Source organism: Staurois parvus, unplaced genomic scaffold, assembly GCF_062004578.1.
Source record: "Staurois parvus isolate SC_StPar_1 unplaced genomic scaffold, SC_StPar_1.0 ptg000341l, whole genome shotgun sequence".
NCBI lineage: Eukaryota > Metazoa > Chordata > Amphibia > Anura > Ranidae > Staurois > Staurois parvus.
The window spans coordinates 2183569-2206722 of record NW_028318137.1 but is presented as its reverse complement, the minus strand read 5'-3'; the positions used below and the strand labels follow the sequence as shown (position 1 = coordinate 2206722).

The following is a 23154-nucleotide window of genomic DNA, read 5'->3' as shown; positions in this document are numbered from 1 at the left end:
GAAATACATGATGACTAAACCAGGTGAAAAACTTCTGAAAAGAATATAGAGAATGGTAACTTGCACAGTACTTTAAAAAAAAAATAAAATTCTCTATATAATCCAACTGTAAGTGATGATGGCCATGTAGAAGTGTTTTGTAAATTTGTAACACAAGATCTGAATAACTTACTAGTAAAGTCCAGGACCCACTTAATATAAGGAATTGTATTAAAGTGTTTCTAAACCCACAACAGTAAAATTAGTTGGCGTATGCAGTAAAGCAGGGCTTGAAAAAGCCGCTCGTCCACTCGGCAAATGCGAGGAGAAATTCCTCTGTGGCGGGCACAGATGAAGCATGGAGCGACTGCACCTGCACTCCAAGCCTCATTGCGAAGCCGGGTTCCGTTTTACAACTTCCGGTTTCTTCGGCTCCGCTGAGAGGAGACACCCTCTCCACCACCACGAGGGACTCTGAGGGACTAGGAGCAAGTACTGTATACAACATGTCATATCACTATAATGGAGTACAGGGGAGCTGGGATACATTACTCAGTAATGTATATCCCAGCTCCCCTGTATTTCATTATAGTGATGACATGTATACAGTAAGTACAAAGCCAAAGCCCTATTTCAGGGATGCAAAACATCTAATTCAGATGTCAAATTAAATGGATTTAAATACTGGACCACTATATCTAGCAGAGAACAAAAAAACAGAGCGCACAAACCTTGCACATTACCTCACTAAGCAATTAGTAGATTTATTGATTTAAGAGAGATACTCACAAAAGTAGCAATATAAAAGACATATAGAATCCAAAATCGAATCATTGGATTAGGAGACACGTGCAAATCCCATCGAAAGGGGAGACTCTCACGGTGAAGCTGACGCGTTTCGAAGGGGGGTCCCTTCTTCATCAGAGCTCTGATTCGATTTTGGATTCTATATGCCTTTTATATTGCTACTTTTGTGAGCATCTCTCTTAAATCAATAAATCTACTAAATTGCTTACTGAGGTAATGAGCAAGGTTGGTGAGCTCTGTTTTTTTTGTTCTCTACTATGGAGCTTCCCCAGCTTCATGTTAGAGCTGCACAATCTTTGATTGGTCTTGGACGAACTTCCTTATATCCTAGTATATATTGGTCTATCGGCCCTCTACTGATCTGAGCACAGGAGGTGTTGTATCAGTGTCTATTTTTCTCCTCTATATCTAGCTACAGCTGATGCAGCATCACTTTATAGAATAATAAACCATCAAGAACCCCTTCAAGTGACAAAATGGGCCTTCAGAGAATTAAGTGAATTGGAATGTACTCAAAGAAGATTTGAGCAGCTATATTAGACATGCCCATCATATTAGACTACAATGTTCAGCATAAACAAATGGAAAAATAGGTACAAAAAAATTTGAAAATATTAAGAGCAGATCGCCTATTAGGACAAGTATTACCAAGAGTCCCAAAATTTACATACAGAAGAGCACACACCCTTAGGGACAAACTAGTAAAAAATGTGGTGAATCCACCTCCTAAAGTTTGGATTTTTTGGGGGTTTTTTTAAGGAAAAGGCTATTTCCCTTGTAAAAAGTGTCATGTTTGTTTGCACAAAAGGAAATAAATAAAAAATAATAATTCTGGAAGACCCAGAAGACCATTATAGAAACGCCTAAGGGAGTATGAACAAAATATAATGAAAGGATATCAGAAGCATATCATATTCAAGCACTATGCAAAGAATCATAATAATGACCCCTTGTCTCTATTTTGAAAGATTGAGAAATATAAGTCTCATTGGAGCAGTAATAAAATAACTACACTAAGCCAATTTGAATCGAGGTGGATTTATGAACTACAAACATTAAACATCATTAGGCCACAACATAGAATTTAACCTCAATTGTTTCATTTCCAACCATTACTGGCACATTTTGCATCCCCTTTATATAGGGTCTGCAGTATTATAGCTTCCTTTCTGAAGAGGCCCATAATAGATGCCTAATGGTAGCCATTAGATGGTACCTATGTGCACCACTAGAAGGCGCAGAGTATGGATTTTTATCGGTTTTAATTTGTTGGGTTTTTTTTTTTTTGTTTACAAACATTTTATTTTATATTTTGTCAAGAAATGGACTGCAAAATGGCAATACAACTTCAAATAAAATATAAGACAGGAACAAGGCACATCTGTAATGTACATTTCAAATAGTACAACCATATAAAAAAAAAAAAAAAAAGGAGAGAAAAGAAATTACGTACATGAGCAATATAGGTAGAAAGGTAGGCAGAGCTATACAACTACCAACAAAATGGCTCAATCAACCAAAACATGAGTGGACCTTAGTCATATAGTAAATACCTATGAGTTCTCCAAATTTCCCATTTTCTGTCAAATAAGTGCATCTTATCCAATAAAGTATAATGAATTCTCTCCATGAGAATCACTGCATCATCTCTATGCATAACTGTGGCCATTGGTACCGTGAAGGATTTCCAATGTAGGGCTATAGCCCATAGGGCGGATATACAGATGGTATGGATTAGCCTCAATCTTAGTTCGAACTCCCGAGATATGGGCTCCTAGTAGGCAAGACTACATAGACAGATGCACCAGGGCATCTGCCACAGCAGAGGCCACTTCAGAAATCTTGCGCCACACCAATGAAAGGCTTTGGCAGTCCCAAAATATATGCACTAGGGTACCAGCAAGACCACAGTCCCGGAAACAAAGGTGGGACGTCCCTGGAAACATGATATGTAATCTAGATGGGGTATAATACCATCTGGATAATATTTTGAGGGCTGTCTCACGGACAGAAAGATCTAGAGCTCTTACGCATATTGTCCACCATGGACTCCCAATCCTCATCACAAAAAGTGACACCACCATCCTCCTCCCACTTCTGTCTATAAAGGAAGGGAGATGGAAAGGCTGTAACCAAAAATTGGCGATACAAATCTGAAATGAGACCCCCTACCCCTGGGAGAGTCACGCCTAATACGTTCAAAAAATGAGATCAGGGATGAAGGTATCAGACCAAAAGTGATTCGAAAAAATGTCTAATCGGTCGATAATGATAAAATTCACGAAGCGGGATATCAAAAAGTATGCAAAGCATCTCAAAAGTGATATAAGATCCTCCTCTTTGAAAGTCAGATAACCTGATAAGGGACCTATCATGCCACCAACGGAATACAGTCCCGCTAAAAGTCGCTGATCACCACCATTACTATTAGAAAAAAAAAAATCCCATTATCTATACCACCATTTGTAAATGCTATAACTTTCATGTACACCAATTTACATGTATTGGGATTTTTTTGATAGCAAAGACATGTAGCAGAATATATTGTGGCCTAAATTTATGACAAAATTAGATTTTTTTTACATTTTTAATAGCAAAATGTCCAAAATACAGTTTTTCTCAAAAATGTCGGTCTTTTTTGGTTATAGCGTAAAAAATTAAAAACGCACAGGACATCAAATACCACTGAAAGAAAGCTCAATTTGTGGGGGAAAAAAGGACGGAAATTTCATTTGGGTGCAGCATTGCATGACTGCGCAATTATCAGTTAAAATAACGCAGCGCCGTAACGCAAAAAATGTCCTGGTCATGAAGTTGTAATTCCTCAGGAGGGCAAGTGGTTAAGGAATGTGAGTGATTTTCTATTACTAAAATAAAGACATTTTTAACAGTTTTACAATATGGTGAAATTTATTTCAAATACCATGGCGAGCTGAGGAGCAGAGGAAAGAGGAGGAAAAGTAACATGAGGAGAAAATGAACACTGGATATACAACTTCATACAAATCGCAGTTTGACCTGTATGAGAGTATGAGTCAAAATATCAGGTGAGCGGCCATATTGTACAGTGGTGGAGCACTGTTGAAAATATATAAGAGGAAGTGTATATTTGGAAAATGTATTTCACTGCACTTGGAATTTTGGGAATTGAGTTTCAGAATCACTCCACTGGACTTGGGAACGTTTTCACTTTATTGTTCAATTTAAAGTGGACATTTGTTGTGAACTGTGTCATTATTCTATGGCTTTTTAGCACTGGACTTTGAACACTTAAAGGATAAGTTTACCTTTCGTAACATGTTCTACCCATATTCAGGGGGTAATATGCGATATGTTACAAACGGACCAGCCCCCGTTCCCCGTTGTGACAGCTAGCAGGGGATCTTCTCCTCCCCGAAAGCTGTCACAATTGCCGCGGCATTCATTCACAGTATTCTGTATGAATGAGGACACTACAAGTACTAATCGCCTTTGCGGCTGTCGGCTTGTAGTTCTCAATTAACTACCACAGTGCTCTACAGCGCTGTGGTAGTTAATCAAGTCTTCCTTTCAGTAAGTATCCGATTGCCGTACAGGATGTAGGGGCACACAGATACACTGACCGTGTGCAAGAGAGATGCATGGCACCACTGATGCTTTAGAGGCCCCAAATACAAAAAAATAATAAATGCACATTTTTCTTACCTGCAAAAGAATAAGCATTATTTTTTGTAAAAAGGGGAACTTATCCTTTAACCATATTTTAGCACTGTTTTTTTCTAATTTTGAGTTCTTGCAACACTAAATTTTGTTATCAATATCCAAGTAGGGTTTCGATTACTTTTAGGTACAATTAGTTATATTTACATATTCAAACTTGGATTTAGGATATTTTTCCCTTGTTTGCAGCACTGGGGCTAGCAACAATACCCAGCAGGGGTTTTTTGTTTAAAATTGGTTTTGCACTTATTTAATCCATTATATTTATCCCACTACGTTATTCAACACCCTGTTTGATAGAGTATATATTTCCTTCGGTTTGCAGCACTGGAGCTAGCAATAATGCCCAGTGGGGAATTTTTGTCTAAACTGATTTTGCACATTTTCATTTAATTACAGGTACTACTGGAATAAGCGCCACACTAATTTTAATTTTGTTTTAAACAAATGTGAGCAGCTACTCACCTGGGCAGTGTTGGCAGATACGCACCTTTTAAGCAGTATATATTTCATCTTGTTGGTAGCACATAAGTAGATTCTGCTCATTTATGACAGTTAAAACTGTTGCTCATATCAGTGATCATCATTGTTATAAACAATAACAGTTTAAAAAAAAAAAAAAAAAAACACAACAAAAACAAAAGTGCTGATCACTCCTCCCACAGCTGTACAGTATGGTGACAATAAACTACTCTAATGATGGTATGGAGGGGGGAAAAAAAAGAAAAAAAATGCTTAAACAACTGAATATATTTTTGAGGGGAAAAAAAAAATATTTTAACTTAATTCTAAAAAATTGTTACAAAAAAAATTACAACTTCAAAAAACTAGACATGCCTCTTACTAAATACCTTGGACTATCTACTTTACAAAAAGGGGTCATCTGACTGTCCTGGGGCCTCAAGAAATTAGATAGGCCGCAGTACATCAAATTTGCAAACATATAATATATTCCGATATAGGGTATTTTCACCAAAGAAATGTAGCAGACTACATTTTAGCCTAAATGTATGAAGAAAGATTTGTTTGCAAAATTTTAAAACAGAAACCAAGAAAGAATGTGTTTTTTTTTAAATTTTCGGTATTTTTCATTTATATAGCAAAAAAAACCAGTGGTGATTACATACCACCAAAAGAAAGCTCTATTTGTATGAAAACAGTGATATAAATTTAATCTGGGGACAGTGTTGCATGACCAAGTAATTGCCAGTTCTAAATATCAAAAACTGTCCTGGTTATAAAAGGGGGTAAAACCTTCACAACGTCAAGTCGTTAAATATATATGTCAACTGTTCTTTACCTCCCAAGTTTTTCAACCAGTTTTGTAAATCATACATCGTAATACAGTAATACCTCAGTTTACTGATTTATTTCGTTCTGCAGGACTTTTCGTATAGCGAAAAATTTGTAAACTGAAACACTGTTTCCCATAGGAATGCACTGAAAACCAATTAATCCGTTCCGAAGGTCAGAAAAACAGTAAACGCTACAAAATTACCGTATGAGTTATTTTATAAACTCATGCGGTATTTTAGTAGTGACAACCATGTGTTAATGTTTCAGCTGTCAGCGGGGTTCCCCACTGACAGCTGAATGTACAAGAATTTCCAGCAATTAAAAATTAAAAAAAAAGGCGTGGGGTTCTCCCTACCATCCATACCAAGCCCTTCGAGTCTTGATCTTAAGGGTAACTCCCACGGCATGCAGCCCGGCAGGTCGGGGGGGGGGGGGAGGCAAGCGAGCACCCCTCCCCCTCCTGAACCATACCAGGCCACACGCCCTCAAACATGGGGGGGTGCTTTGGGGCAGGGGGGCTCCCCCCCAAAGCACCTTGTCCCCATGTTGATGGGGACAAGGGCCTCTTTCCTAAAACCCTGGCCAGTGGTTGTGGGGGTCTGCGGGCAAGGTGCTTATCAGAATCTGGAAGCCCCCTTTAACAAGGGGGTCTCCAGATCCCGCACCCCCCCCCCCCACCATGTGAATGAAGATGGGGTACATAATACCCCATCCTCATTCACAAAAAACAAAAAGTGTAGTTAAAAAGGAAAAAAAAAAAAAAAAAAGACAGGACACGGTCTTTGACAAGTCCTTTAATAAAACAAAAATCTAAAAAAATGTCCCCCGCAGTAGATCAAAGGTCAATCATGATGTCCACATCCGCCGACCCGAAAAAAGAAAGGGAAAAAAAAAGGTTCCATTCCCGACGCTGGCTGCCAGCCTTCTGCTCTGAGCTGGCTTGACAGTTCTTGAATATGTAAGGGGCGGGTCAGAGGCAGAGAGCTGGCAGCCAGCATCGAGAACAGAACCTTTTTTTTTTTTTCTTTTTTTGGGGCGGCAGCCATCGTGATTGCCGTTGGATCTACTGCGGGGCTGATCTGACCTGCCGGGCTGCATGCTCGGATAAGGGTCTGGTATGGATTTAGGGGGGAGGGGGCAATTATTTTTTTTTTAAACTTTGGTGTGGGAGTTCCCCTTAAAATTCATACCAGACCTGAAGAGCTTGGTATGGATGAAAGGGGGGACCCCACGCCGTTTAAAATTTTTTTTTTAATTGCCAGCAATTCTTTTACACTCAGCTGTCAGGTGCCAGTTTTTAAATGTAATTACCGCTTTTTTTCTTCACTATACAGTAGTTAAGACATTCAGCTGTTAATTTCTCCCTCCAGCTAAAAGAGAGAAAGTTTATTTTAGTTAATTTACCCACGTTAAAAGAAACCATGTTTCCTTTCAGTTTCTTAAAAGATACAAAGTTTCCTGTAACTCCGGGGAAAGTGACAGCTAATGTTGTGAGCTATGGTGAAGAAAAAAAAAAAAACCGGCAATTTAAAAATCAGCACTGACATGCACTTCGTATTGCGAAAAAAATTAGCAAAAAATTAGTAAACCGAGGCATTATTTTCAATGGATTTTCATTCGTAAACCGAAAAATTACATTAACCAAGGCATTCATAAACCGAGCTATTACTGTATATGGCCAGTGACCTCAATATATCATTGAAACTTTGCAGCAGCCAAATGTTTCAGATTTGCTTATTCAAATATAACACGGCATCATAAAGCCTCATACATACTGGATGTTTTCTTAACTCTCCTAATAGCCTTCCTCCTGGCATCCCAGTATTGATTAAAAAAATGCCCGACGCTTGTAAAAGCGTGTGGATCGTTTAGCTACGTCAAGAATTTGGGTGTTAATTGATATCACTGGCCAGAATAAATAATTTTTTCTGGCCAATGAAATGAATTACCACTCAAGTGCTAAACGCGTCTAGCGTTAACATGCTTTTAAATGCGTTCACATCAAACGCATCAAGCGTTTTTTTCTGACAAAACTCCGTTGACACACTGGCATTGCAGTTGTTTTTATGCCTCTAAAAGGCACATACTGTAGGCCAACATGCAGGGAAGTTAAGAAAAAAAACTCCAGACACTACTAAGCTGTAAAAACATCCAGTGTTCATGAGGCCTAACACTGATCCTTCATATGCGACTCTTTTCCTGTAAGCAGTCTACACAAACTCCTAGTACTGCAACCAAATAAAACCCCTACTGACCCACAGTGCATAACCTGTCTCTTCCTCTCTAATTTTGTGTACAGGGTACTGCTGGAAGAAGGTAAAGGCAGATTTAGGCTGCTACACAATAAATAACAAAATGCAATCAATGTTTGAATGCATGCATAACTGGAACAGAAATTCTACTTTAATTCCTTTTGTTACATCTAGCACAGTTAATATATGAAAAGAAATTTACTCAACTTACCATTTCTCTGGCAATGTCAAGAGCCTCTTGCAAACCATACAATCGGCCACAGACTAAGTAGACACCATTGGCCCAGAGGACACATCCTTCATGCATCCAGAATTCATTGCTGTCAAGAGGTAGTTGGGGAATCTGAAAACCTTGGTCAGAAACTCCGTCTGCAGTCGATGTTCCACTAGAGTCTAATGAATTCAGTTCACAAGAGTCAGTGGTCTTTCTGCGTGATGGTACAGCATGTCTGGATGAAGCACAGTCTCCTGAACGATTTCGACGTTTAAAACGAGGATGAGCAGGTAAGCTGCGCTGTTCCCTCACTTGCTGAGGTTCATCATCTTCGTCTGAATCAGTTTTTGAGCCATCTGAAGCATCCTTGTGCCTTACTTTGACTTTCTTAGGGGTTTCCACAGATTTTTTGGGTGGTGGGTTCTTTGATAGTGTAGATGCATATTCCTGGGTGTAAAATGGACCAAACAAATCTCCGAGATTCTTGTAGTTGGCCCACTTGCCACAAAAGCAACAAACAAGATGTCCTACAGATGTAGATTCTGTAACAACTGGTCCTTGTACCATAAAGCTTGAGATTGGAAAAACTTTGCTTTCGGTAGGCTGTGGTGATGTGGACCTTTGCCCCTTGCGTACAGATGTCAGTTTTCTCCAGCGCTGTTCTTCATCTTCAGCATTGATAATAACACAAGACAGCCCTAATTCTTCTTTGTTTTCCACATGAATATAGGGAAAAAAAGACTTGGCTTTGGTCTCAGTTTTATCAATCGTTTGGCTGGCATATTTTAATTTGATCTCTGGTTCCAAGGGGGCAACTATAGGGGCAGTTTGCCTACCTCTTCTCCTCCTTGTTGTTCCTGCTGCTTTTCTTCTCTCTCTGCGTCTTCTTTTTTGTTTAGGCTCTGACTCAAACTGCTGCTCTGACACTGGCAGCATTTGTGGTGGAGGAGGAGCAGGGAATGGAGATGTAATAGACGGAGGGGCCTGCTGCTGTTCCTGCAGATGCTGTTGAAGCTGTTTTTTTTGCTTATTAACACTACCAACAGGACGGCCTTTCTTTTTTCCAGATGGAAAGTATCCTTTTGGAGGTATAGCAACATCCTGTTTAGGGATAACAGGACAAGGTCCATCTGCAAGCTTATCTTTTTCTCCCAACTCACATTGCTGAACTTGCTTTAAAGGGCATTTTGGTTCAAATGCTGGAGAATCTCCTCTTGTGTTTATAAAGTGGTTTGATGAGGACTGTATGATGCTTGAACTCTGTGTCAGTTCTTTGTTTTCAAATGAGTGTTCATCCATTTCCTTTTTAATTTGTTTATCATCATGGACAGTCCACAAATCTATGGACTTTGGAGAAAGACCCTTTACTTTTATATCATCACTGCAGGGAATACTTGGAAGATCATTAACAGTTCTTTCGGTCACCTCCTGCATAGCTCCATTGCCCCCATCTGGTCCCTTTCCCTTAAGGGATAAAATATCATCAAGTGTTACAGGTTCAGTGGAACCTTCTGACATGCAAGGAGTTGTAATTCGACGAATATTAGGTGATGTAATTTTTTGCACTATAGCTTCAAGCTTGAGGCCCCTTCCCTTGCGCGGAGGCAGAATTTTTGTTTTTGTAGGACTTGATAATGACACTGCAGTGGGACTTCTTTGTTCAGAAGTAGATTTGATTGACTCTTCAGCTATGACTGAAAACCCAGTGTCGGCATCCAATGACACCACATGTGCAGCAGATATTTTTTCAGGACCATCCTTTGAAGCAACATGAGCAGATCTTCCTTTATCATCAGGAAACGGTCTCTTGCTGGGTATTGGAGAAATAAAAGAACGTACTCTTCTTCTCATAATTAGAGGGTTGTGGTGTGATACTTCCTCAGGGCCTGTTGGCCGATGCACACTGCAACCTTGTTGGGAAAGCTCAGTTGATTCGCCAGATCTGCTACCATGTGGTTCAGATTCCCTGTTTGAGCCAAATGGCTTCTGATTTGTAACAACCTTCTTTACTGAAGAAACTTGGAGTCCCAAATGCCAGCTAGCAGAGTCTCCAGGAGGAGTCTTTTGACTATTTCGTTTCATCTCTACATTCATATTAGATGCCGTGCCTTCACTCATGCGCAGCTGTCGACTATAGTCTATGTTGCTGGGTTCATGGTATGAACTTGGCTGACTATAACCCATCCCCTCAATTTCATTTCTACCTGGACTGCAAACATGAAATGATTCTTGTCTGGGGCTTTTTCTCTGCATCTCTTGACGATGCGAGGCTGACAGTATAGCCTGGGCTGAACTTCCCAGCCATTCTTTATATTCTTCTTGTTGGTACATCTGTCTTTTGTAATGTAAAGGAGATGTGAAGGCTGGATGTGGTTCCCCATAAGAACTTGATCTAGAATTTGTATGGTAACCCAAGGTAGAGCCATCTGTATTCTGAAAAAAAGCAGAGTATAAAGCTTCTCTGCTTGCTCGCTCTGAAAGACTCACTGTTGGATTTATGTGAGAAACCTCTGTTGGACCTCGACTTCTGCCTGGAGACATCTTCAGCTTATCACTAAGATCCTGAGTTTGTGCAGGCGATCTCCCTCTAGAGCCCACTCTTCCAGACCCTCTTTTAGGATTCGACGCCCGACTATTATGGGAACTATAGTCCTGGCTTGTATCATATGTCATAGATCTTGGACTGACACTTCCCCTGACAGAATCTTTGGTGCTGTATGGTAGGCAGTGCTCTCCTGTTCGTTTTCTGTTTATTTTTGGGGATTCAACATCTTCTACTTTAGCTATACTACCTAAGCAATTGGATTTTTCCAAGGTTAACATTCCACTAGGTAGAATAACAGACTGTCCAGGTCTGCCATCTAGTGGCCTTTCTTGTGCAGTGCCAAGAAGATGAGAGCTACTGGATTCACGCACAATTTGCCTTAATGGTGAGATGTCACAAATAACAGACCTTCTTTCAGAGGGACCACTACTTGGTTCATGGGAAGAGGCTGGCACATCTGCCTCAAACTTTCTGGCTGTAGAAAAATCGAGATTTATCGGTTTTGCTTCCGTAGTAGGTTTCCTTTCCCACTGACCCCAGTGTGGTGCTTCTAAATGAGGTGCTGAATTTTTCCCAAGAATGCTGCGATTAGACTGCTCATTTGCCTGGCTTGTAAGAACATTGGACCTCAATACTACTTCTGAATTTACTATACCTGCTGGATGTTCTTGCGCATTTCTAGCATACCTTCCATCCTGCTGATGATGGCCTTGTAAGACCTCCTGTAATAAACTCGGAAACTTCTCGTTTCTTCCAGATTTTCGATCACCCTGAGTGCCAAAATTTCCACTGTCTGAATTTTTGGTATTTTGGGGCAAATTTGTGGTATGTTTGGTATTTGTGTTTGCTTCCTTTATACCAAAACCAGCGTTAACAGGAGATCTAGATTCTGTTTGAGATACATTGGGTGTTGTGGCAGATACAGAATCACAAGCTCTGGATTCTCCATTGTGGCTGTTAGGACAACTGTTCTCAGTCTCCTCAGTTGTTTTAGGCAAGTTAGACTCTACTGCGGAATCAACATCAACTGGTTTTGGAACTTCATCAACCACCTTCTCTAAACGGTTTGTCATGGTTTCCATTGAAACAATTACCCCCACTGACTTCTCACTCGGCTTTGGAACTTCCTGAAATAACTCTGCAGACTCAAGAACTGTGTCAGGTTCCTGATCTGCAGTCTTTTCTGAAGGTTCATTCTGCCAACTCTGTACAGGTGATGCTGGTTTTTCTGAAGGAGGTCCCTTATAACCAGCTTCTGAGCTGGTGCTCTGGCCACTAAGTTGCCTTACCCTTTCACCTGGATCTCCTGAACTACTAGAGCAGCTGCCATCCAAAGACTCTGTCATTGGAGACTTTAGCTGTTCTTCAGCTTGGGATGAAGTTTCTGAGTTGGCACAGCTGTCTGTCTTTCTAGAAGTTCGTTTAGACCCTTTCTTATTAGGTGCCAGAGCATCAGAAAGTAGCATATGCTGAACTGTGTTAGGCAAGTTAGCTACTTGGCTGCTAAGTGCACTAAGGCTACTGAGACCTGGATCTGTTAAACGTTTATCTGGGTGACCTTCAAGTCCAAAACCTTTATAATTCCCAATCTGTGTATTAGGACTTAGCTGGGGCATTATTGGCAATATACGGTTTCTGGATGGGTGCTGTACATTTCCTTGACTGCACTGAAGATTTTCTCCGCTAGTCATTAAAGGGGAGGGAGTTGAACTGCAGCCTGGTGATTGCACAACTGAAGCAGCTGGAGATGGATTGGATATGGGGCTGAAATTCTGCTGGAACTGCATAGGTGACCGCACAGGAACTTCAGACTGGTTGAACTGTCCAGCTTGGCTTTGTGTTAATTTAGAAGAGTTTGAGAACTGCATTGCAAGAGGATTCTGCTGTTGCTGTCCCTGATTCCCCCCCTGTGGTAATTTAGTTGTTTCAAAGTTTTTAAAATGCTGGCTGTAGCTGCTAAACCCTTGCTGTTGGGTGGCATATGATGATCCAGATATAGGACTGTCATATGAAGAGCTTGTACCCCCTGGGCTGTAGCCCTCATAGTTTGCTCCAGATTGTCCAAACCTCTGAGGGGGATAGGAAGTAGAAGACCCTGCAGAAGACTGATAATGTTGTCCATACTGACCCATTCTTAGTGGATATCCAACTGAAGAGCTAATCGCAGCAGAGCGCTGCATTTGCTGCAGATGTGATGCCCCGGTAGATGCAGATGTGTTGGCAGATTGAGAAATGGGGTGATGTGACTGATAAAGCTGTTGTCTCAGCTGTTGGGTAGAAACAGGAGATGGATATTGGCCTGCACTAGGAGAAAATGATCCTGGAAAATCCTGTGAGTATTGGGAAATGCTGGCAGTTGCTGAATGCTGACCTGAAAATTGACTGTGATGCCCCTCTCTCCCAAAATGAGCTCCAAAGCCTGTGCTGCCACTACTATTACTTCCTTGTGGAGGCCCATAATTCTGCACAGGTCCTGAAGGTCGACGCTGGGGTGCCTGGCTACCAGTTGCACTTCCTTCCTTGTTGCCCAAGTAATAAAAGTCTCCAGAATCTTTACGATAAGCTTGGTAACTCTGTAGGCTGGAATTTTCTCCTGCAGTCACTGGAGAAGGGGTGCCTGTTGCTCCTCTGCGCCCTCCATAGCTACCTTGAAACATCTGTGCCTGCTGTCTAGGGCTGTACTCTTCTACCCTTGAAGGACCATGAGCTTCTGGTGGGTAATTTTGCTGACTGCCGTGGTAACTGCTTTGTTCTCGAAAGGACTGCATGGCTCAGAGTTCCTCCTTCCTATAAAACAGATTTAATAAATTTGAAAAGTTGCAAATACAAATCACATTCAGTCAAGTAAATCATTTATCCCCATACTGCCCAAAAACAATCCACCCAATGTGGTGACCCCACTGCAACACCCAGCATGTGTAGAGTTACACTAGAGGGGAATTTAAGTCTTCTGTGTGTTAGAAATAGATATCTTACAGAGAAATCAACCAAGTTGTCATGCAATTTTTGGGCCACCTTAAAGCGCAGCTATAATTTCACTTTAAATCCGCTAAATACATTCCAGATGCATCAAAGGTGTGCAAAGTCTTTCGTTTAGGCCAGGGATGTTCAATTCCTATGGCCTGACACCCTGCTGCAAGCAAGCAGCAGGGTTTAGAGCCGATGGTCAACTCACCTGTAAAAGCAATCTGAGTGGCTGACTAGCCGCTGGGTCACTTCTACAAGCCATGGAAGTGGAAACCACCCACCACCTTCCACAGGCTGCAGAGCATTTTTTTGTTCACTCCGGTGCTGGCAGAAGCTCATTTATGGACAGAGAAGCCTGACTTCTCATCCAGGAGCACAAAACTCTCACTGCTCTGCGCAGAGATTCTGTCAATGGCCATTTTGAGCGAGTACAATGACTTCTATCTCTTATCAAACATCCTAGCTCCGCACTCTACTACAGTTAGTAATCCTCTGCAATGCAAAGCCAGCACTGAGTTTTGCCCATTTCCCCACAAGAAGTGCATATATACTTTCCTGACTTCCTATTGGCTGTCAGTCCTGAGACACTGAACCGCCTCCAGTCCATGCAGCATACTGCTCAGAGCTCTGCTCCTCTGCTGTTCTAGGGATGGGTGTGCTGCCGTACTCCACCTGTAATACATATCTGGGAATCTTTCTGACCACATGCACTGTGCCATGTGACAATCATGTACAGTATAGTCACACAGGGCACATTACACACTCAGAGTATCACCCCACTAATCCCCAATGTTTCTCCTCTCCACCCACTAATCCTCAATGTCCCCCACTTATCCTAAATGTCCCCCCTCTACCCCCACTTATCTCCAAAACCCTTTGCCCTAATCACCAATGTCCTCCCTCTCCCCCCACTTATCCCAAATGCCCCTCCTCTCATCTTAAATGTCACCCCTCTCCCCCCACTCATCCAAAATGTCCCCCCTCTCCCCCCACTTATCCCAAATGCCCCCCCCCCCTCATCTTAAATGTCTCCCCCCTCTTATCACCAATGTCCCCCCTCTACCCCTACTGCAACGCTATTCATTGTGAATGGCACTTCAATACACCTTAAAAACACAAGTGCACAGCAGGGCCACGAAGCACAATGCACAGTATTCTGTGGAAAAAATGTAACCTGCCCCATTTTTGCATACATTGCAGTGAATTTAAGCCCACTGATGTTGAATGGGCTGTTTATTGCACCACAAGGCACCAAATGTATAGCAGCCATGGTGTGCACTGACCCTTACAGTTTGTTTTTTTTCTAGAATCCAAAAGGACCTATTCAAAAGGACCCAGTTCCCGCCCAGATAACAGCAAACTGACAGCCGAGCGGGACTTTTGTTGATCCGGGTGGGCATCGTATGACATCCTCCCAGATGACTACCACGCTGCGGCGAGATCCATCACTGGCTGTGTCCATTGATCTGTGTACAAGCCAGTTGCCGGTACCATGTGACCGCGGTTACCAATCACAGCAGGTCACATGACAATTGTAAACAATGGATGGCTTCCTTTCATGCACACACCAGAAGCAAGACATAAACAGGCTCTGTACAGAAATCCCTCCAAGAAAGGTATCCTTTCCACTGCAGGAATAGATAAAACACCCAAATGACATCCACTGCAACTGGGCTCTATATGGGCATTCCTGGAAATGGACCTCCCCTACACTGGTCGGCGATCGATTCAAATGTGGAAAATCCTAAAGGAGCTCACATACCAGAGCCCAAAGACAACGGCATATAGTGTAGTATTTCTTTATCTTTAAAATTGCAAAGCATCCATGTGGAGCATAAAACAACAAAACACTCACAAAGATGGCCGCCAGACCATCGCATGGATTTGGCGGCGTGGTCAGCACGTAGGCTCCTCACCAACGCGTTTTGTGCACACTCGCGCTCTCAAAAGGGATACACCTCATCTGGCGGCCACATTTGGATCGATCGCCGACCGGTGTAAGGGAGGTCCAATTCCAGAAATGCCCATATAGAGCCCAGATGCAGTGGATGTCATTAGGGTATTTATCTATTTCCTGCAGTAGAAAGGATACTGCTTACTTCTTGCTTCTGGTGAGTGCATAGTGGTAGAGGATTGTCACAGACGTTCCCCTTCACAGATTTCACTTCACATCGGTGATCACCATCGATTCACACATTATTGCTGGACATTGCACTTTTTCTTTTTGACTTTATTATTTATGATATTGGATATTATCTCACACGTTTTTGTTCACATAGATCAATATTAGCACTGCATCTCTGTAAAAAAAATAAAATAAAAAACATTAAAAAAGTAAAAAAAAATAAATTAATAAAATTTGAGCCTCCCCACCCCCCACATACGCAGACATTTCGGCTTCGGTAGCAGAATTTTCAATTCGGTACACCACTATTAGGTGTAAAGGGAAGGAAATACAATAGGATGAGAAGCACAGTGACCACTTGCTGCTGGAGGTCAGATATAATCTGACAAGCCCAAATGAAGTACATGAAATATGCCTGAGGTTCATTACATTGCATACTATTGTAGGTGGCCATACATCCCTTTTTGCAAAGTCAAACAGGAGGTAGGTATGTTTGTGTAGAATATACAAATGAACAAATCTACTATCTGCTGGTAAAACCAACATATGAGAAGAATATACACTTACCGGCCACTTTATTAGGTACACCTTGCTAGTGCCAAGAAAACATCACCCCACACCATTACACCACCAACCTGAAACGTTGATACAAGAGATGGTATTCTGCATACCCCAGTTGTAATGAGTGGCTATTTGAGTTACTGTTGCCTGTCATCTGGAACCAGTCTGCCCATTCTTCTCTGACCTCCAACATCAACAAGGCATTTTCATCCACACAACTGATGCTCACTGGATATTTTCTTTTTCTGACTATTCTCTGTAAACCCTAGAGATGGTTGTCTGTGAAAATCCCAGTAGCTCAGCAGTTTTTTAAATACTTAGACCATCACAGTACAGATGGACAATGATCCAGAACACACTGCAAAAGCAACCCTGGAGCTTGAAGGAAAAGAAGTGGAATATTCTGCAATGGCTGAGTCAATCACCTGATCTCAACCCAATTGAGCATGCACTTCACTTGCTGAAGGTAAAACTAAAGACAGAAACAAGGAACAACTGAAGACAACAGCAGTTAGAGCCTGGCAAAGAATCAAAAAGAAGGAAGCCCAGTCTTTAGTAAAAGTCAATGGGTTCCAGACTTCAGGCAGTCATTGCCAGTAAAGGATTCTCAACAAAATATTAAAAATTAACATTTTATTTATGATTATATTCATTTGTCCAATTACATTTGAGCCCCTGAAATTGGAGGGACTGTGTATAAAAACGGTTGCAGTTCCTAAAATTTATACTTGATATTTATGTTCAACCCCTTGAATTAAAGCTGAAATTTGCACTTCAAATTCATTTGAATTGTTTTGTTTTAAATTTATTCTGGTGGCATACACAGCCAAAAGTATGAAAAATGTGCCTGTGTCCAAATATATATATGGACCTAACTGTACATATACAGCCCCCATAGTGAAAGACCACACAGTTAACACTTTCATCGCCCCACATGTTAACCCTTTCAATCCCAGTGCCATTGGTACAGTCCACTGGGGATGTCAGTGACACCAAGTCAGTTCCCCCAGTGTCAGAATGCTCACCGCAGCCCAGCTATAATTCGCTGATCGCCGCCATTATTAATAATAAACAAAAAAAAATCAGTATATATACCGCCATTTGTAAACACTAACTTTCACGTAAATCAATTAATTTACACGTATGGGTTTTTTTTTTTTTTTTTTTAGAAAAGACATAGCAGAATACATTTTGGCCTAAATTTATGACGAACTTTGGATTTTAACTTTTTTTTTTTACTGAACACGTTTAACCACTTCCGGTCCGGCCATTGTATATAAACGGCCGGATGGTGGCAGTGCAGGGGTGGGTGGCAGTTTATAAACGGCCTCCCCGCCCCCTGCTTGTGCGCACTCCCTGGGATCCGGAGCCCGATGTGTCCTCCGGACACAGTGGAACACCGATTGTCGTACGGGACCTCTGTGCGAGGTCCCGATCGTGTGATCACTGATTGACCAATCAGTGATCATATGCAGAGTAGTAAGCAAGATGTCACTTCTGTGATCATTGCTTACTACGTGTGAAATCTGTGAATGATCACAGAGGTCATATGGTACAAGGCTATTCACAACTGCCTTTTACCATGTGACAAGCTGTGACCAATCACAGCTCACACAGTATTTCTCAATGGCTGCAAGAATGCAGCCAGAGAGAAGGAGAAATTATTGCTTTTACAGCCTTTATGGGTGTAAAAGCAATCAGTGTAAAAAAAAAAAAAAAAAAAAAAATAATAATAATTATCACCCCCCCACAAGTAGTACAGTGTCACCATAGTGACACTGTACTGCTAGGGTGACAGTATGTAAAAAAACAATATATATAAAAAAATTAAATAAATGTACAAAAAAATTTTTTAAATTATAATTTTTGGCTATAAACTAATTTGGGTTATTTTTTTTTTTACTAAAGATAACTGAATAAATTTTAGCCAAGATTTATGATGAAAGATTAGTTGCAAAATTTTATAAGAAAAATTTTCAACATTTTTGGACTTTTTTTTTTATATAGCAAAAAAAAAAATAAAAATCCCAGTGGTGAATAAACACCAAAATAAAGCTTTATCTGTCTCAAAAAATGCTAAAATGTTCATATGGGTACAGTGTTGCATGATCGCGCAATTGTCATTCAAAGTGTGATAGAGCTGAAAGCTGAAAATTGGCCTGGACAAGAAGGGGGTAAAAGTGTCCGGACTTGCAGTGGTTAACCATTTCAATACCGGGCAATTTTACACCTTCCTGCCCAGGCCAGTTTTCACGTTTTAGCGCTCTCACACTTTGAATGACAATTGCGCGATCATACAACATTGTACCCAAACTAAAATTTTATCATTTTCTTCACACAACTAGAGCTTTCTTTTGGTGGTATTTAATCACCGCTGGGGTTTTTATTTTTTGCTAAATTAACAAAAAAAAGACCACAAATTTTGAAAAAAAAAACACGTTTCTTTGTTTCTGTTATAAAAGTTTACAAATAAATAATTGTTTTTCATAAATTTAGGCCAAGATGTATTCTGCTACATGTCTTTGGTGAAAATAACCCAAATTAGGATGTATTATTTAGTTTGTAGAAAAGTTATAGAGTTCACAAACTATGGTATAGATCTGAAAATTGATCAATCCTGAAGTACTGACAGCCAATCTAATTTCTTGAGGTCCAAGAAAGTCAGAATAGTACAGATATCCCCAAATGACCCCTTTTTGCAGAGTAGACAGTCCGACGTACTTCATAAGAGGAATGGCGAGTTTTTTGAAGTTGTATTTTTTTGTCATAATTTTTTGGAAAATGAAAAATTTAAAACAATTATTTTCACTATTTTTTTTTTACATACCGTCACCAGTGCAGTACAGCATCATCATATAACTGGCATAGCGGTGAACAGGGACACTGACTGGTGACAGTATGAAAAAAATTTTTTTTTATTATTTTTAATTTTTTATTACATTTTTTTTAAAGATTTTTTTTCCATATTTTACTATGACCAAAGTAGTACAATGTTACCATAGTAACATTGTAACATTGTAACACCATAGTAACATTGTACTACTTTGGGGAAGTGATCAGTAATTTTTTTTTTTTTTTTTTTACACAATTTGCTTATAGCAAAGAATTACTTTGCTATAAGCGAGCATTTACCTGAATGACCGATTCATTCAGGTTTTTTTTTTTGTGCTTAGCTATGATTTGGCCACAGCTAATCACCTGATGTGCATGTGACCTGCTGTGACCATTCACAGCTAGGCACTAGTATACAAAGGATGGCATGAATGAAGCCACCCATTGTATACAACTGTCATGTGACCTGCTTTGATTGGTCACAACAGGTCACATGGTACCGGCAACGGGGGCCGGTACTCAGATCTGTCATCGACCGTGTCCGAGGTACACGGCCGGTGACAGATTGCGCCGCTGCGCGGCTCTGCAACCGCGTGAACTGCGCATGTGCGGGAGGACGCCAAATGGCGTATACCCCGGAAATCTGCAGCACTTTTGCGGCCGCCAAACGGCTATAGGCCGGGCGGCTAATGGTTAATAACCAGGCCTCTTTTTTGCTAATCGGCGCTGCACTAATTCAACTGATAATCGCGTGGTCATGCAATGCTGTACCCAAACAAAAATTTGTGTCCTTTTTTCCACACAAATAGAGCTTTCTTTTGGTGGTATTTGATCACCTGTGCGTTTAATATATTTCGTGCTATAAACAAAAAAGACAAAATATTTTGAAGAAAAACGTTATTTTTTACTTTTGGCTATAAAAAATATATAGTAAACTCAAAGTTAGTTATAAATTTAGGCCAAAATGTATTCTGCTACGTTTTTGGTGAAAAAAAACCCCCATTAAGTGTATATTGATTGCTTTGTGTGAAAGTTATAGCGTTTACAAACTATGGTATAGCCACTGCAATTTACAACATTTTTTTGCAATACAACGCTGCACTAGTTTAACGGACAATTGCGCGGTCATGCAATACGGTACATAAATTAAATTTATGTCCTTTTTTCACACAAACAGAGCGATCCTTTGGTGGTATTTGATCACCTGTACACTTATTATTTTTGACGCTATAAACAAAATAAAAATTTTTGTTTAAAAAAAAAAAAAAAAAAAAAATTTTTTTACTTTTAATGCACAAAAACACAACATATTGGCTATTTCTGCAGAGGAGCATCAGTACCGGACTCAGTATCGTTTGCAGATCCCCATGGGCAAAATCGGGCGTCAGAAGTACCCTCCATCACCCACCAAGCAGTTGCGGCCTACACATATGGATAAGTATGTGTCTGTCGGCGATCGCCGCGCCGCTGTGCTCGGCGCAGACGCAGTACACCTCCCTGTACGCGAGCGCCGGGACTTGGCCGACCGCGGCAATCAGGTTCGCGCATGCGCAGTAGTGACCACGGGCACGCGCCTGGCACCAATGACAGCGCAGGGCGGGATATTTAAACGGCCCTGAGCTGTCATTCAGTGCCTTTTGGTCTCTTGTATCCTGTGAACCTGTTTAAAGTAAGTTATTGACCCGGATTGTGCCCTGACCTTGCTGTTTTCTCCTGTTCTTGACCCTTGCTTGCCTGACCTCTCTCCTGAATGCCCCCTATTGGATCTGACCTGCTGTTGATGACCTGGCGTGTGACCCGACTATTCTTTGCCCGCTGCTCTGTACCACACCGTCCCCATAGTTACCGACCCGGCTTGTATGACCCTGCACCTGCTCAGCCATCCATCCATCCATCCCTCTCAACGGGGTCTCCAGACCTCCTCATACCTGGCTCTCTCCCGTGGGAGCCCCTGGCGAATACCCCTACCACTGACGGGTGTCCTCAGTAGTCACGACCTGGTCCTGGGGTACTCCAAGTCCATCCCCACCATCAGGGGCCCTGGTGAACAAGTACTCTGGGGCTTAGACTCCGTGCGCTGGGAACATCCGATCAGTGGAGTGCTAGTGGTACCGCCGGGCGGTCCCTTACAGTGTCGCAGGCCACATCCCCGGCCTTGAGTGATCACGCAACCTCGATGGCAGAACCAGATGATCCGTTGATTCGTGTGGCAAAGGTAACACACCACTCTGCTTTGTCTCCCCCTTCCCCTATCCCATATCTCACAGCAGACATTCTGGATAAGTTACATAGCCTTCTGCAAAGTCTGTCCCATACTATACTGTATCTGCAGCAGTGGGTAAAATAGCACATGAACTCAGGGGAGATAGCATTGGTGGAAGAACGTACAGACCACCTAGAAACCAAAATTTGATGATCTGGTGCAGTATGTACATGTATTGGAGGAAAATAATCACATTTTGAAACAGATGTCCCAGTTACAAACCATTCAAGAAGATTTGGAGAATAGGGAACGGAAACAGAATCTCCGAATACAAGGTGTTCCAGAATCTGTAGGATCTGATCTGCAAGATTATCTTCGGGGTCTGTTCACTGCATTGGCCCCGGGGGTTCTGGACATAGATTGGAAAATGGAAAGGGCCCACCGCTCTCTTGCCTCGAAACCACCACTGGGCGCAAGACCAAGAGACATCATTGTCTGGAATCATTACTATGATAGCAAGAAGTCTTTGCTGAATTCCACACTTAACACCGCCTCGGTTGATTTTAGAGGGGAAAAAAGTAAAATCTATAGTGATCTGTCCCCTATCACATTGTCTAAGAGACTTACACTTCTTCCACTTACTCTCCACATACAGACGCATCGCATTATATACAGATGGGGCTTTCCGTTCAGATTAACAGTAACCAAGCATGGCACTCAACACACAATCAGAGATCTTCAAGAAGTAGTAGTGTTTCTGCATAACTTAGGCCTACCTCCTCTCCCGGATGAAGCCTTAGCACTACCCCTACCCAAAACAAGAGCAGCCAACACTCCTAACAAGTTGTGGACACTGGCAAGATCCAAAAACAAGACAGGCCACCCAATTCCTCAACGGTCTCCTGCTTCCCGGTTATCTTCTGTCCCCTGATGACGTCATGCAAAACGCAGCTGATGCCACTTAAGACTTAACGTCTATTGATATGTCTTGCCTGACAATTCGGATATCCCCTTAAGGATAAATCCAACACACTATCGGGATCTTTTTAGATAATGTCCTGTTATTTGCTGTTTATTTTGGAAGAGAGAAGTGAAGTCACCGCCTAACCTTCACCCTCCCTATGTCGTCCCCAAACATCTACAGCTATTGCTGTAGATGCCTAGGCGGTCTAGGCTGCTCATGCCTCCTCCAAATTTTTGTTTCATATTACGCTTGCAAATCATTTTTGCATCTGTTCTGTGTCTGCTAGTTTTCTTGCGACGCACTGGATGCATCTTTCTCAGTCAATGCTCAGGCCTCCTCCAGATTTTGGTTTCATATTATGTTTGCAAATCTTTTTGCATCTGTTTGTTCTGTGTCTGCTAGTTTTCTTGCGACGCACTGGATGCGTCTTTCTCAGTCAATTTTTTTTGTGTTATTCTTTGTTAGAACAACATGGTTTATTTGTCATATTGCCCTGCATACACTTGCTTCATGTTCAGATTACACCAGCATGTCTTTACGACTATACTCTTGCAATGTTAAAGGTTCAAATTCAATGAGAAAGAGGTCGATAGCTCTTAAGGAATTCCATCAGTCTAAGGCTGATATTATCCTTATCCAGGAAACACATTTCAAAAAGGGAAGCTCATTTAACTTTGCCCTCAGATATTTTCCTATAGCAAACTCGGCTA

General features: G+C 41.4%; 1 protein-coding gene across 5 annotated transcripts in view; it reads right to left on the bottom strand.

Annotated features, from left to right (window-relative positions):
- The window catches only part of TCF20 (transcription factor 20), a 497541-nt gene that overhangs the window by 212895 nt on the left and 261492 nt on the right, over positions 1-23154 (bottom strand). For 4 of the 5 annotated variants that reach the window (XM_089684285.1, XM_089684283.1, XM_089684284.1 and 1 more), the window contains one exon: positions 8245-13579. In XM_089684285.1, coding sequence (XP_089540411.1) covers positions 8245-13560 — 5316 coding nt within the window. In that variant the 5' untranslated portion in view covers positions 13561-13579. Of the gene's footprint in view, positions 1-8244; positions 13580-15614; positions 15718-23154 lie in introns of those variants that run through there. The other variant, XM_089684286.1, reaches the window with a different exon arrangement.